The sequence below is a fragment of the Lissotriton vulgaris genome, assembly GCF_964263255.1.
Source record: "Lissotriton vulgaris chromosome 8 unlocalized genomic scaffold, aLisVul1.2 SUPER_8_unloc_1, whole genome shotgun sequence".
Classification (NCBI taxonomy): domain Eukaryota; kingdom Metazoa; phylum Chordata; class Amphibia; order Caudata; family Salamandridae; genus Lissotriton; species Lissotriton vulgaris.
Genome location: NW_028240615.1, coordinates 3,068,171 through 3,082,095, shown reverse-complemented (window position 1 = coordinate 3,082,095; position 13,925 = coordinate 3,068,171). Strand labels below are relative to the sequence as shown.

At 44.3% G+C, this 13,925-nt stretch overlaps 1 protein-coding gene across 9 annotated transcripts in view; it reads right to left on the bottom strand.

The window, feature by feature from the left end:
- DOCK9 (dedicator of cytokinesis 9) overlaps positions 1 to 13,925 on the bottom strand; it is a 1,255,128-nt gene that overhangs the window by 235,747 nt on the left and 1,005,456 nt on the right. For all 9 annotated transcript variants that reach the window (XM_086947866.1, XM_086947869.1, XM_086947867.1 and 6 more), the window contains exons 39-40: positions 7,441 to 7,556; positions 33 to 170 (exon numbers count right to left, since the gene is read on the bottom strand). In XM_086947866.1, coding sequence (XP_086803992.1) covers positions 33 to 170; positions 7,441 to 7,556 — 254 coding nt within the window. The remainder of the gene's footprint in view (positions 1 to 32; positions 171 to 7,440; positions 7,557 to 13,925) is intronic.

The following is a 13,925-nucleotide window of genomic DNA, read 5'->3' as shown; positions in this document are numbered from 1 at the left end:
GCACCAAAAATAACGAGCACTGATCAACTCACCTTATATATTAATGACCGCAACGCTGTGAAAACATTTTTCAGTGCTGTTTCCGATTGGTTCTTTTGAAGAAAGCAAAGGTACACATCAAAAACCTTTTTCATTAGTGGGTTGTGTCCGTGATCAGCCATCAGTTGGTTCTAACAAAGGAAGAGCAGAGATTATGAACGTACAGCAGCCACACTAGATTATATAAGAGGACGCATTTATCAAGAGTGGGAGACGATGCATCATTAAAAATTGCAAAGGGAAAGGATATAACAGATGAGCCTGGAGGATCTTAGCAGCTGTTGCTTTCTATTTTTTCGGTTTAAACCTTATTGGTTTTCACCAACATAGAGGTATTGAAACAGCATTTTATAGGAATATATTATATTCAGCGATATCAACCCCCCACAACTTGAGCATGGCAATTGTTCATTACATGAACTGATTTTGAGGTGGTCCTCTAGGTCTCCCAGTTTTCGAGTGGTACAGGTAGTACGCAACTCGTCTCTGTTCCACATAAGCTAGTTGTTAGAACTGGGGTCTCTAGTTGGCAGAGGTAGGTACCACTGTCCAAATAGGGACCCTTGATTCTAGTCAGGGTAAGGAGGAAACCCTCTGGGATAACCCCTGCTCACCCTCTAGGTAGCTTGGCACGAGCAGTCAAGGCTAATCAGAAGGCAATGTGTAAAGTATTTGTACCAACACTCACAGTAACACAGTGAAAACACCACAAACTGACTCTACAACAGTTTAGAAAAATAAAGGTATTTAATCTAAACTACACAAGACCAAAACGACAAAAATCCAACATACACATTTCAAGAATATGGTTTCAAAAGAGGTCTTAAGGTTGTAATAAAAGTTCTTTAGGTTGCGATAAAATAATCCACAGTTGCGTGAAAAGTTCACTGTTGCGTCACGTTTCAGATACAGTACCTTTAGTTGCGACAAAGTTCCAAAAGCAGAAGCTGGTGAGGTGGAAAACAAGCGATGCGTTGCTCCTGAGACCCTGGGGAGGCGATGCGACAGCCCCGCTGCAGAAGCGGGCGTGTTGCGACGAATACGGTCTGTATGGGGAGGAAGGCCACTTGTATGGATTTCGGTGCGTAGGTTCCGTAGAAAGTTTGCTCTCGCAAAGGCACGATGAGTCGATCTCTTAGGGGCTGCGACGATCTACGGGGCGACGATGCGCGATCCAGCGGTGATCTCTCTCTCCCAGTCCTCGATGCGATGACTTCGGTGATGACTCTCGCAGCGTCGTGATGCGGTCCGCAAGCAGGCTTGCGGCGATCTCACCCAGCGACGACAGGCTCTGCGACGACACTCGCAGCGATGTTATGCTTCCCGCACCGATCGGGTGCGTCCCGCAAACAAAGGATGCAACGGCTCTGACAGCGGCAACAGACGCTGCGACGATCTCGACCTTCGTAGTGGCAGGAATCTTCTTGCACTGTCGTGGATGCGCTCCGCAGCGAGCGATGCAATAACTTTTCTTTAGCAAAGTCTCTCAAGCTCAGTTTCCAGCTTCCCAACACAGGTACAACTTCCAGAGGCACCACACATGGGCCAAGCACTCCAGGAAGGACAGAACTCTCTCAGTAGAGCTCAGGGGAAGCTGGGGGTGAAGTCCTTTTGTTCCTGGGACTTCAGAACAGGGAGCCAGCTCTTCTCAGGCCCTTGGAGATTCCTTCAAGCAAGGGGACACAGCACAGCAAAGTCCTTCCCCTCTCTTTGGCAGCAAAGCAACAGCAGGGCAATTCAGCAGAGCAACAGCTGGACAATCTTCCTTCTTCAGTTTCAGCTTTCTCCTTGGCAGAGGTTCCTTCTTGATTCCAGGATGATCTAATTTTCTGTTGTCAGGGGTCCTGTACTTATACCCCTAAAAGTCTTTGTTCTCTTTGTGCATGTGGGCTCAGAGCCCGGTCTGAACCAGTTCTGGGTGTTTCTTGAGCACTTTGTTTTCCTGGCTTCTCCTTTCCTTTCAGAGTGAGGGGCAGGGTCGTCAGCCGCCCAGCAGGAGGCGGCGCCAGCATTGTGGAAGGCAGGCACAGCCCTATTCAGGCCCAGGTGCTTTCTCCTCCCACCACTCAAGTTGCAAATGCAGTCATTCAGCCTAGGGCTGACTCAGCCAGCCTCCTGGGGAATCCCCAGCCCCTGTTATTATTATTATTATTATTATATGAAATTTGTAGCGCGCTCAGTTACCCAGGGGCATCCCGGCGCTTAACAGAACGAAGAAGGGAAAGCTCAGACTCAGTCACTACACAGGAAACAAATGCGTCTTCAGGAGTTTCCTAAAGTGCAGAATGTTAGGCTCCGAACGAATCTTAAAGGGCAGGGAGTTCCACAGTGCCGCCACTTGCACTGAAAAACGCCGGCCCCCAGAGCGAGCTCTTTTTACTCTGGTTAACTGCAGAAGACGTCCTTGGTCCGATCGCAGTGGCCGTGTGGGTTTATAGGGGCGAGCCATATTGGACAAGATAGAAGGGCCCCTACCATGCAAGATTTTATGGGCCGTGCATAACGCTTTAAATTTCACCCGCTCCTTAACCGGGAGCCAGTGAAGCGTTTTCAGGGCCGGAGCAGCTGAATGTCTTCTAGGAACCTCCGTCAGCAGTCTAGCGGCTGCATTCTGCACCTGTTGAAGGGTCCTAAAGGTCGCTTCCGGAGCGCCAAGGAACAGTGCGTTCCCGTAGTCAAGTCTCGACAAGATTAAACCACGAATCAGAAGCTTCCTGGATGGATTGGGGAGCAGTGGTAGCACCTTGCGCGCTGACCGCAACAGGCCAAAACACACCCCTGCGGTCTTCCTAGCATGTGCCCTAAAGGACAGGTCTTCCTCCAGCCATACTCCTAGGCTCTTAATCTCCTTCTTAGGAGATGGTGGGTCACCCAGAGACCGAGGCCAGCAACTGGCGATGAGCGAAGGCCTAGATTTGCCTAGCAACATAAGCTCAGTTTTCTCTCCGTTGAGCTTAAGGGCAGAGTGGGACATCCAACGATGAACGTTGGCAAGGCAGTCATGAAGAACCTCTGGTTGTTCCGCCAGCTGGGTAAGGCCTACAACCAGCTGAGTATCATCAGCATAGCTGATGATCTTCACTCCTGAAGGGGAGACCACTCTCTCAAGTGGAGTCATATAGACGTTAAATAAGGTAGGGCTCAATGATGAGCCCTGCGGGACTCCACATTGAAGAGGGAACAGGGTCGACTGCTCTGCCCCTTCCCAGACTTGATAGAAGCGGTCAGAGAGGAAGGACTCAAGCCATTTGAGGGCCATCCCCGTGACACCCACCTCTGACAGTCGTTGGAGGAGCACCTGGTGACTCACAGTGTCGAAGGCAGCACTCAAGTCCAGGAGGATCACTGCCACTGACACCCCCGTATCAAGAATGCTCCTTGCTTCCTCCACCAAGGAGCATTCTTGATACGGGGGGTCAGTGGCAGTGATCCTCCTGGACTTGAGTGCTGCCTTCGACACCGTGAGTCACCAGGTGCTCCTCCAACGACTGCCCCTGTCACTCTCAAACCAGACAGTCAATACACAAACAGGCCAAGGCACACAGGAAAGTCAGACAAGAGAACAGCAACTTTCTAAAAGTGCTGTTCTCAAACACAGGATTCAAAAATAACCTTTCCTAAAAGATGTGTTATTAAATTCTGAGTTCAGGGGTACTAGACTCTGATGTCCTATCTTGTTCCTATGGGAAGAAATGCTGGTAGCCACTGTAGCCAGCATCCTCCATGTTAACCTATGGAGCAAGATAGCCTTACAATAGTGAAGAACGAAATCGCTGTCATTCACTACCAGGGCATGTCACCTGCACCAGTACATGCTCTACCTTTCACATACACTGCACCCTGCCCAGGGGGGTACCTTGGGCCTTCCATAGAGGTGACCAATGTGCACAAAAAGGGAAGGGTTAGGCCTGGTCAGTGGGGACACTGACCAGGAGGACATGGCAGTTCACAGACTGCACACAGGCACTGCAGTGGCAGGCCTGAGACACCATTTTGGGGCTACTCATGTGGGTGGCACAATCAGTGCTGCAGGTCCACGAGTAGCATTTGTTATGACCAGCCCTGGCACACCCAGTGCACTTTACTAGGGACTTCTTGGTGACATAAATATGCCATATGTATATCCAATCATCATCACAATTTACACAGGGAGCATTTACACTCTGGCACTGATCAGCAGTGGCAGAGTGTCCAAAGCATCTAAACCAGCAAAAACGAAATCCAGCACAACATCAAAAATACAGGAGGTAGAGGCCAAAAAGACAGGGGAAACCACGCCAAAGATGCCAGGTCTAACACTGGTTACTTATCTTGGGTAACACTCTTTCAGGTAGATACTCTAAGTAACCAAAGATTACTGACCTTTACAACATCCTCAGGAGCCAGACTGTATTAGGACGCTTTTAGAGCAGTGCTCCCACACACCGTTCAGTGGTGCTGTGCAACTCTATGTTGACTTAGTGCCATCGTAGAAGTAGCGGAGGGGAGAAGCCTATGAGCGCCAACTGTGTGCGCCACAGTCAATTTCTTGCTTTACTCTTTCCGTGCCCTTGCACGCTGAGAACAACACAATTGGAGATCTCAAATTCAGTACCATTTTAGATGGTAAAATGAGACCACTCCACAGAACAGGGAGGGAAGAGGCAGTGAGGAATCTGCAGTTAGACAGAGTATCCACCAGGAAGAGTGTTACAGACGATAAGTAACTTGTTCTTCTGATGGATACTTCTAACCACAGATTCCTCACCTTTACAATAGATACAAAAGCAGTACCTCAAAAGTTGGAGGGACTTTGAAGTGGGCTCAGACCAAAAAGTCCTGTAGGCCAGAAGGGAAGAAATGCCCTTCCATTCAGACCGGGCTGCCAATGTGTAGCAGAACTTTATGCAAAGAACTATCCATCTTGATTAAGTCCTTTTCTACACCACCTTATCATTCTCTGCCCCAGGGATCATCAAAAGCTGATTGCCACCCAATAGTCTTAGGTACAATCGATGTAAAAGCTAAAAGCTCTTTTAGGGTCCAGGAGAGGAGTCTCTCCTCCGCTTTTGAGGGGTGAGGCGTTGCAAAGAACACTGGGAGAGTGATTGGTTACCCACAGTGAAAGGGAGTCACAACTTTTGGCAAAAAGGCCGCCCTGGTCTTCAGCACCAGTTTCTCCAGAAAAAAGGTGGTGCATGGCAGTTGCACTGAAAAAACCTGGCGCTCACTCACACAAAGAGCTAAAGTAATTACAACGAGGAAGACAGTCTATACTGTCAAAAGGCAAAACGAGCAGCTGTGCATTGGCTTGAAGAGAGTACACATGAGAAAAGTCGGGACCCAACATAGGTCCCACTTTGGCATTACAAAAGGTTTGGGAGAAAACATGTATGTGAAACCTTATATAAACCTATTCATAACATGTGATTGAAACAAGGACGGTTGGTCTGATAAACGGACAAAGGCTGAAGGAGCTGACAAATAACTCTGAAAGGTGCCCCCTCATGTCCTTGCTGGGCTAAAAACAAACAAACAATAACACATCCAACAGTGTGGCTTACAAGGGGTCTAGGTTGCAGACGTCACTCCAAGACACAAAGTTGTCCTAGACCCTCACTTAAATAGACTTTGCAGAGGGACACTGCACAGCAAGGATAACATACACAATCCCAGGAGGCAGACTGAGCGCAGTCAACTGCCACCATTTAATCTCCAGGTGTATATTATGCATTGAGGTGTAGATTACGCAGGCCTAAGTACAGAACTTTGCCCTGCTACAACAGACTATCCATCTAAAGCTTTAACCTGACCCGAGAAAAGATGTTCATATCCAGAAGTTCCAGGTAACACACCCCCAGGCCTAATCCGGAGTCACTAGTCTAACTTAGTCCCTGTCATTACTGATATCCTTCAGTACACTGGGTAGAAAGGTGGAAAGCTTTCAGAAGTCCCAGTTCTCCTCTCTAGCCTGAAGGCATCTCTGAAAGACAGCCTTCTTGTAAACTCCAATATTGTAACATTAAGCATTCTCAACAGTAGCAAAAAGCACTAGCCAGGGTTCTTCACACTGTTAGAATATGCCCTGGTCCACCTGCCCTGGATGACACGCCAGGCGCCACTGGCTGAGCTTGTCCACCCTGACATTCAAAGATCATGCAGGTGGGTCATTGGTCAGGGAGATGCCCTGATGCCCAAGGCCAACTCTTGAGGCATAACAACTCTTCACACAGGACACCATTCCACCCTGCTTGTGTAATACCACCCAGTAGTGGTGTTGTGCATGAGAACTAGGACCAGCCTCCCCTTAATAGACAATAGGAAGGACTTCAAGACCAGGTAAAGGGCCAGCAGCTTCAGCAAACTGATGTGGTTAGGTTTCCACCAGAAACCGCTGATCTCCACTTCTCTCAGATGACCTTCTCAACCCAGCTGTGACGCAATAGTCAGCATCAGCAGCTCTGGATGGGGAATGGAAGAGGGGTCCAACTGCACTTGAGCATCCACCACTACATATATTTGCAGTACTTTGCAAAACCTGGATGGAATCCATGTGATGGAGGAAAGGCTCTGAACTGAATCATATCCAATCATCTAGTAAGGAACGCCTCTGTTGAAAATGCCTTGTGCGAATTTTGGTACATTGCTTGAGCAGTCATCTGGAGGTGATCTACGGCTGACTGTGGTGAGCCTGCTTACAACAGCCAGTCATCGAGGTAGGGAAAGACTGGTATCCCCAACCTCCGAACGTTTGATACAACCAGTGCCATCACTGCATTGCTATCAAATGGTCGAAGAGTACACTTGTACATTAGTGGTCACTGGTAGAGGAGCTCCATGTGGCCAAGGTGCAGTGTGAAGAGATAATCATTTACTTTGTCCTCAGGATGGTGAAGATACCTTTGTCAAATCAAATGAAATGCTTATGATGTTATTCGTAGATAGAATTTGGACTGCAATGCAATGTGTGTATTTTTGTGGTGAGGATGTGAGTGTTTTGGAATTGGACAGAGACCGTTTTCGAGGGATCGCAACATGCCTACTGAAAAATATTCTATTGAAACAAAGGTAGTCTGTGGGTGGGTGCACGTATAATGTAAAATTATAGCTCTTCTTATCTTTGGTTTCAAAGTTTTGTAAAATTATCCAAAGTCATTCAGCATTTAACATAAGGAAGAAAGCTACATAAATCGACTCGTCTCAAAAAGTGAATATCAGAAATAGGGTCTATCACTGGTGCAGAGCAAATGAACACCAAACAACCGGGTTTGGCTTTCAACACACATCGCTAATAATAACTCTTTAATGACACCAATTGTATATATAAAATCAATTGGTATGACAAATACGAAGGTCGCACTATATAACATCTGGGTCTCAAGAATAAAATAAAACATTTAAATCCGAATACGATGTACAAACCTTAAATGCCATCGTGAATAAGGATAACGTGTCCAGAATGGTAAGGCATACTTCAGTGGCAATGTTGGCTTCTAGCAGCGACTGGTGAAGGACATCTGCATCCGAATGGCCATAGCCTGGAGAACACAACACCAGGAGTTACAAGAGCAACAATCAACAAAAGCAAAAATAAATAAATAAGATCATAAAAGCAGACCAAATCAAATTCAATAGTTTTATAAAATGATGTTCAACAAAATATAGAAACTGAATTCTAAAAATGACTGCATTCTTGAAATAAAGAGGGTTGGCTAACTGTGGTTTCTGTTAATAAAGCAGGGGAGGCCAGCTTTCCTTTCATGTGGTAAACAGTTTGTGAATGAGCCATTCATAGGGAAATTGAGTGGCCCTTGTGGCTGGGTCAAAGAAAGATCATGTCTTGAAATCTTGCTCAATTTGCAAAGAAAAAATATATACTGAAGGTGCCTCCTTTTTATTCCACCTCAAACCTCTTTCTGCTTCCATCCTATATGTCCTGCCTCTGTATCTCACATGATCTTTTTTATCCCTGCTTTCTCCATTTGACACGCTTATCGGGTCTTTCTCTTTACCCTCCATTCTCCCTTTTCTGCCTTTATCTCTCATGCACCGAGTCAAAATCAGACTATTTACAAAAGGTTGAGTCCTGGTGCTCTCCACCTGCAGTTCACAGCACAAATTAGGCACGCATTGGCTTGATCCTTTACCTGCGGCCTATTCATTGACATGCAAGTGTGTAATAACAGGATGTACCCATTTAGGAAAGGGGCCAAGTTATATTTTGCTCTGAATGCTGTAGACTTTAAGCACTCTCCATCAACAAAACACAGTATGATCACTGTTACTACTAGATGTTTTTCATGGTAAATGTTTCTGGTGTGATGTGATGCAGACATTGCTCCAATCAAATACTTGAAAACTCTAAAAGCCATTGGTGCAACAGAGATATTTTACAGTTGATGCATCCAATACAAACTGTTAAAATCAAGTACCAATGGACAACGAACCATATACAAAACAAAACCATTTGAAAAGCTTTGTAAAAACTATTTCCTCAAAGTGATGAACCATTCTTGTATCACCAATCTTCAAGTGAGATACCCTTCATAAATACAGACAAATACATTTGTATAACTAAATACCTGTATCAGTGTTTTGTATTACAATATTTTTGAAAGGTTGTGCACAGTGGGCATGTGACATCTTGCTCCTAATTTTCTCACTATTGCTCACCGAGTGTGTGCAGGAGGCTCGCATTATGAGTTCCCTGAAATGTGAGCTTCATACTTTGTTGCAGTAATTACTGTTAATAATCCACAGTGCTAGCCTCTGTTGGGCGACAGAAGTTCACCTGAAGTGGTAGTCTTATTTTTATTTACTTTTTACTATGGATGACTATCAGCCTGAAGCCAAGGCAATAGCATGACTACATGCTGATACCAGCTGATTGACAGTTATGGAGTACAGACCTTATTCCCTGCACACTTGTGGGAAGGTTGCCTACCAGCTCTTATTCCCTGAAAAAATGAGGCATGTGAGAATGGTAACTGGGTACATGTGCGGAGGGGTACCCCTAGGTTAGGGTTACTCCATGTATATACATAACCACTAAGGATGTTGTGGGGCTCTTAGGTTTCCTTAGTAGAGATGATGTCTCTTCTGTCACTGATTTTCTCCCAGCATTTCTGTGTACTGTCTCCATTGTTGTAGAAACAAACGTAAAGCCAACTGTTTACAAGCGGTCACATCAGACTCAAATGGCGCAGGAAGGTTCTTTTGTGTGCTCCTTCCCTGGACTGAGCAAGTTCCAGCAGTCCACCTGTCCCCTGAGAGAAGCAACACCTGGACAAAAGGCGTGGACAAGGGCATTAGTAAAGCTGCACACCTACACAAAGATACGGGCTACCTGTCCATTCACGCACCCTGCTCTGCCCAAGACACCAGGACCGAGCAAAAGCCCTGATGGGTCAGTGCCTGTTTGACTCAAATCTACTCAATCAGACTGATAATTGACATTGGTAGCTGAATACCATGGAGTTGCATTACACCTTAGAAACAAAAATAGTTTTGAATGATGGACTAAAATTTGGGGCCAATTTTAAACCCCAGCTGCCACTGTTTTGGGATACAAGATAGCCGTTATGTTTGTTTCAGGGTTCATCTTTTTGCTAATTAGAGATCTGTTCATAAGTCCAGAGTGAGGCTGAGAGTGCCTGCAAGAAACCTTTTCAATCTCCTCTGGAGAGGGAGAAAACATGAACAAGGGGCAAGAGGAAGATTATACTATAGCAAAGTATTTTGGGGATAAGGTGGTACATTTCTGGTATGACCCCTTCTTCAGCTCAAAGCCTATGTCCAGTTATGCCAACGTGGAGGATTGTAACAGAATGTATAGATCACAGGCCTGTGACTAGTCTACCCAACATCATACCTGGACTGATGCGAATGAGAGGGACCTATTGATCTGATCATGAACGAAGTGCAACTTTTCTCCCATTTCCTACAGAAGCATGCCATCAGCTACTAACTAAATGTGAAGCATTTTGAATGCCTTGAAGCCATGTAGGCTTCTTAAACTGCCCAAACTCCAACTCGCCGAGACTACAATTATTGTAAAGTGGTGGCACCATTCTAAGGTCCTTCTGTTTATACTACCTGCTCCCAAATTGCCAGAGATTAAGACTGCCATAAGCTGGCTATGCCTTAGGTCCATGAACCTCCCCTGTACGCAGCCCTTTTAGTCTTTGAGCACAGATAGCATCTGACTGCTGCCTCTCTTCAAAGAACTTAACTGCAAGAATGTAACAGCACCTTGCATACGTGCACAGACATCTCTGAGTGGGAAATACTGTTGGGCGGCAAAGCAATGCACCAACTGGTACTGAAGCCCTATGGCCGGATAAGAATCAAGATGCATGTTCACCAAAAACCTGAGGAAAACTGTTATGCCGCTGATGCTTTGACAGCCTACACTGCTCTTTGGCTACTTCAATGTGTAATTGCTAGAAACAGAATGAGATAGTGTGTAGACCACTACTACTAAAGATGGCATAAAGTATCTGCTGCCCCTTATTCAGAACTGTTTTGATAGGATCTACATCATTACATGAATTATATTTAATACAAAATAAAGTCTTATTTTTTTGTCTTAAAAAAGATCAGCATGAAAAATAAAAACTGTATTAACACATGCTTAGTGTGAGTGATACATCTGATCTGAAGTTGACTGTCCACCCCACAACCAACCTGCTGCCTTAAGCTTTCACAGTTCGAGCTTGCTAGCATCCCAAAAGTCAAAGGCATACATAAGAGGTACTTAGCAATTTAGTAAGCTCAGCTCTCTGGCTTATGTGGTTTCAGGGATAACACACCACAATGATTGATTATTTGTGATTGAAGGCCACAAGACCCAAAGAACTGGTCTAACACTTGCCTATTCCAAAACAAAATTAATGTGCTGGCTGGATTGAAACTATAGATGCACATTGTTTCAAAATAGCCAATATTTCAAAAGATATATCAATTTTAAGAACCTGAAATATTTGAAGCTCAGTTATTTGTTTGACAGTAAAACACTAAAGGCGCCATTTAAAAGGAAGTGAAGGTCTAGGTGTTACTAGGCAAACAGCTATTGGAGTTACCAGAATCTAAATTTTTGGTGGACTTCCTCAAGTCCAACCTTCTCTTATGTGTTCTGGTATACCAAATTAGCCTCATCGGTCTGTATATTTATTGATCTGAAATACATATCCCCTGGGTTGTTCTGTCACTTTCAATTCTTTGAAACTTTCAATCATTTTAGCACCTTCCCATAACACCGGTTTGCACAATACACCCAAATGGCCATATTTTATAGCTAATACCACATTTTCTAAACCTATAATATATATGAAGTTTCTAATACATGCCCCTAAAACTTTTGATTGGCTAGATCTCTGCTTTTAAGCCATCTAGGTACTTAATGAAGTATGTGTACCGTTCCCCGCTGATGCACTGTAATTCTCATCTTTCAAATGGCAATTTAAGGATAATGAGCACAAAGTATAAGTTCTTAGTAGAGTTCTCTAAATCAGCAACGCCTATCATTTCCAAAAAAGGAAATCTATTTAAATATCACCAACTGAATTATCCCATCTAAAGAAAAACCGGGGCAATCTTAAACAAGGTGTGTCCTAAGGACAAGGTGTAAAGAAGTACAGTGCCACTTAGTTTGAAGCATGTATCTGCTGATAGCCAACAGGCGCTGATCATTCATTCACTGACAACTGAAGCAGAAACCGCAGCCTTCCCAGTGCTTAATTTGTTAAAAAAAAAAAAAACATTAGTGCCAGGGCCCTTGTCTGGAGGCCACTGGAGCTTGTACCACCCATAGCAGCTGCCAATGACAGTACCAGCACAACTACCAAACCATCACACTCCTACAAGTGGGACAGTTCAGACTATTCCAGGCTCCCAAAGCTAGATGAAAGACTTGGTCAGTAGGTATTAGTCAATATATACTGAATGAATAAACAACTGTTGTGCTCAGCTCTAAATAAGACAAACAGCGGCACCACGTGGCAGACTGTCATAAGTGCCAATGCCCAGCACCAGAAACCACTGGCTTAAACTAAGCACAGAGCCTTCCATGCATAGGCACAGCTGATAAATAGCAGCCAGATGCACATAAGGGAACACTTCAATAGTTACCACTTGCCAGATTTGGTTAGGTTTCCTCATGTAGTGTTTAAAGATATTGTAGTTTTTGTTCCTCTGCTTGTGAAATAGACTCTTCCTGTAATGGCCCAAATGTATATTATGGTTTTTTTTATTTGCAGTTTTATATGCACAGAATAGACCCAATGAGTTTCATAGCGCTTTACATAAGAGTAATTACAGATCTATAAGAATGCTAGTTTTATTACAATACAATTTACTAAGATTCAAGTAACAAAGCGAGCAGAACCAATTTCTTTGAGGAAGCTCAAGGAGAAGTTACAAAGGTCACTTGAACCAGTCGTAAGCAGACGTCTAGATGTATAGACAGCCCCTTTCCTAGGCAGTAGTGCCTGTCACCAATCTTGATCGAGACATCTAGCAGCGTAGCTTGCCACATCTTCACAGATTTAAGGAGTTTCTGGATCTGATGACACTTAAATAGTTGAAGGTACAAAACAGAAGATATACCAAACAAGCAGGGATAAGATTTGAATTTGACATGGAATTAAGAAAAGAAACATTTTTCTCATTTTGAGTATGAAAGAAGAAATTCAATTTAATACTGAAACACGTTTTACTTATCAATGAGTTCAGGTTTGCAGGTCTGGTTTTAGTGGTTCTTTATGTGAACTTGTTATATGCCTTTAATAGTCATGGATGGCATTACAATGCATTTAATGAAAGAGCCATGTTATTTAATCTTAGCAGTTTTAAATGCCCATGATATACTTGCGCCCACACTTGGGCCCACACACTGTAATTGCGATTCTGATGTTTTCAGCTTCCTTTTCCTATCGCCACTTGTAAGCGAGGATTCACCAATGAATAGCTTAGCGTCTGAAAAAAGCATATTATCATGGGAAGTGAGCCGATGTCTTACTCCGTGCTTAATTTTGATATTTTTGTTACAATAAACGCGTTCAGTATTAGAGCAGGCATGAAGAAATCGATTTTCTTCTACACTGGAATTGATACGGTTGGGTTAAGTCTTTATTATGGTTTAGGGCTGAGGGCTGAGGGCTGAGATTTGGAATAGGGACAGGGCTAGGTTTAGGATTGGGTAAAGGTGTGGAGTTATGGTACTCGTGAGAGTTATATTTAGGTTGAGTTAGGGTTGTACTTAGGACTTTGTTTAAAGTTAATGTTAGACTTAGGATGTGATGCTCATAGTAAAGACTATGTTAATGGCTGGGTTTAGTTAAGGTTTTAGGCCAGCGTTGTTATCGGGAATTAACTTCCTTCTCGTACTCTTCCATAATCGTTTCTTTATAATTGTCAATGGAATCGATTTTTTCCTTCATGTTTTGTGTTCTTGGTACAATTATTTCTTTAGATTTCACCATTATCACACAGAACCAGCCATGAAAGTGCTGAAAGTATTAATGAACAAGTTACTTACGTTCGGTAACAATATATCTGTAAGAAACATTAGTTAGTGATAGATTCCTTACTTTAGAATTATCCCCAGGCGTCAGACTGGATCCGGAAAGTTTTCATCAGCAGTACCCCTGCGCGTCGGTAGGTGTCGTGGTGCGGCTCCTCGTATGTTGTTGGCATCGTAGTCGCTGAGATGGCGTCGTTGGAGCTACTTAGCCGCGCCCTGATGACAGTTCTGTACACGACTTTCCGCGCCAGGAACGCAGAGCCATGCAAAATACTGACCACTGGTGCATTGAAACTAGGGCCCTGAAAGGGATGACCTTAACCCTAGAAATCAGTTCGCAGAACGGGGAGGATGGGTGGGGTGGTAAGGAATCTATCACTAACTA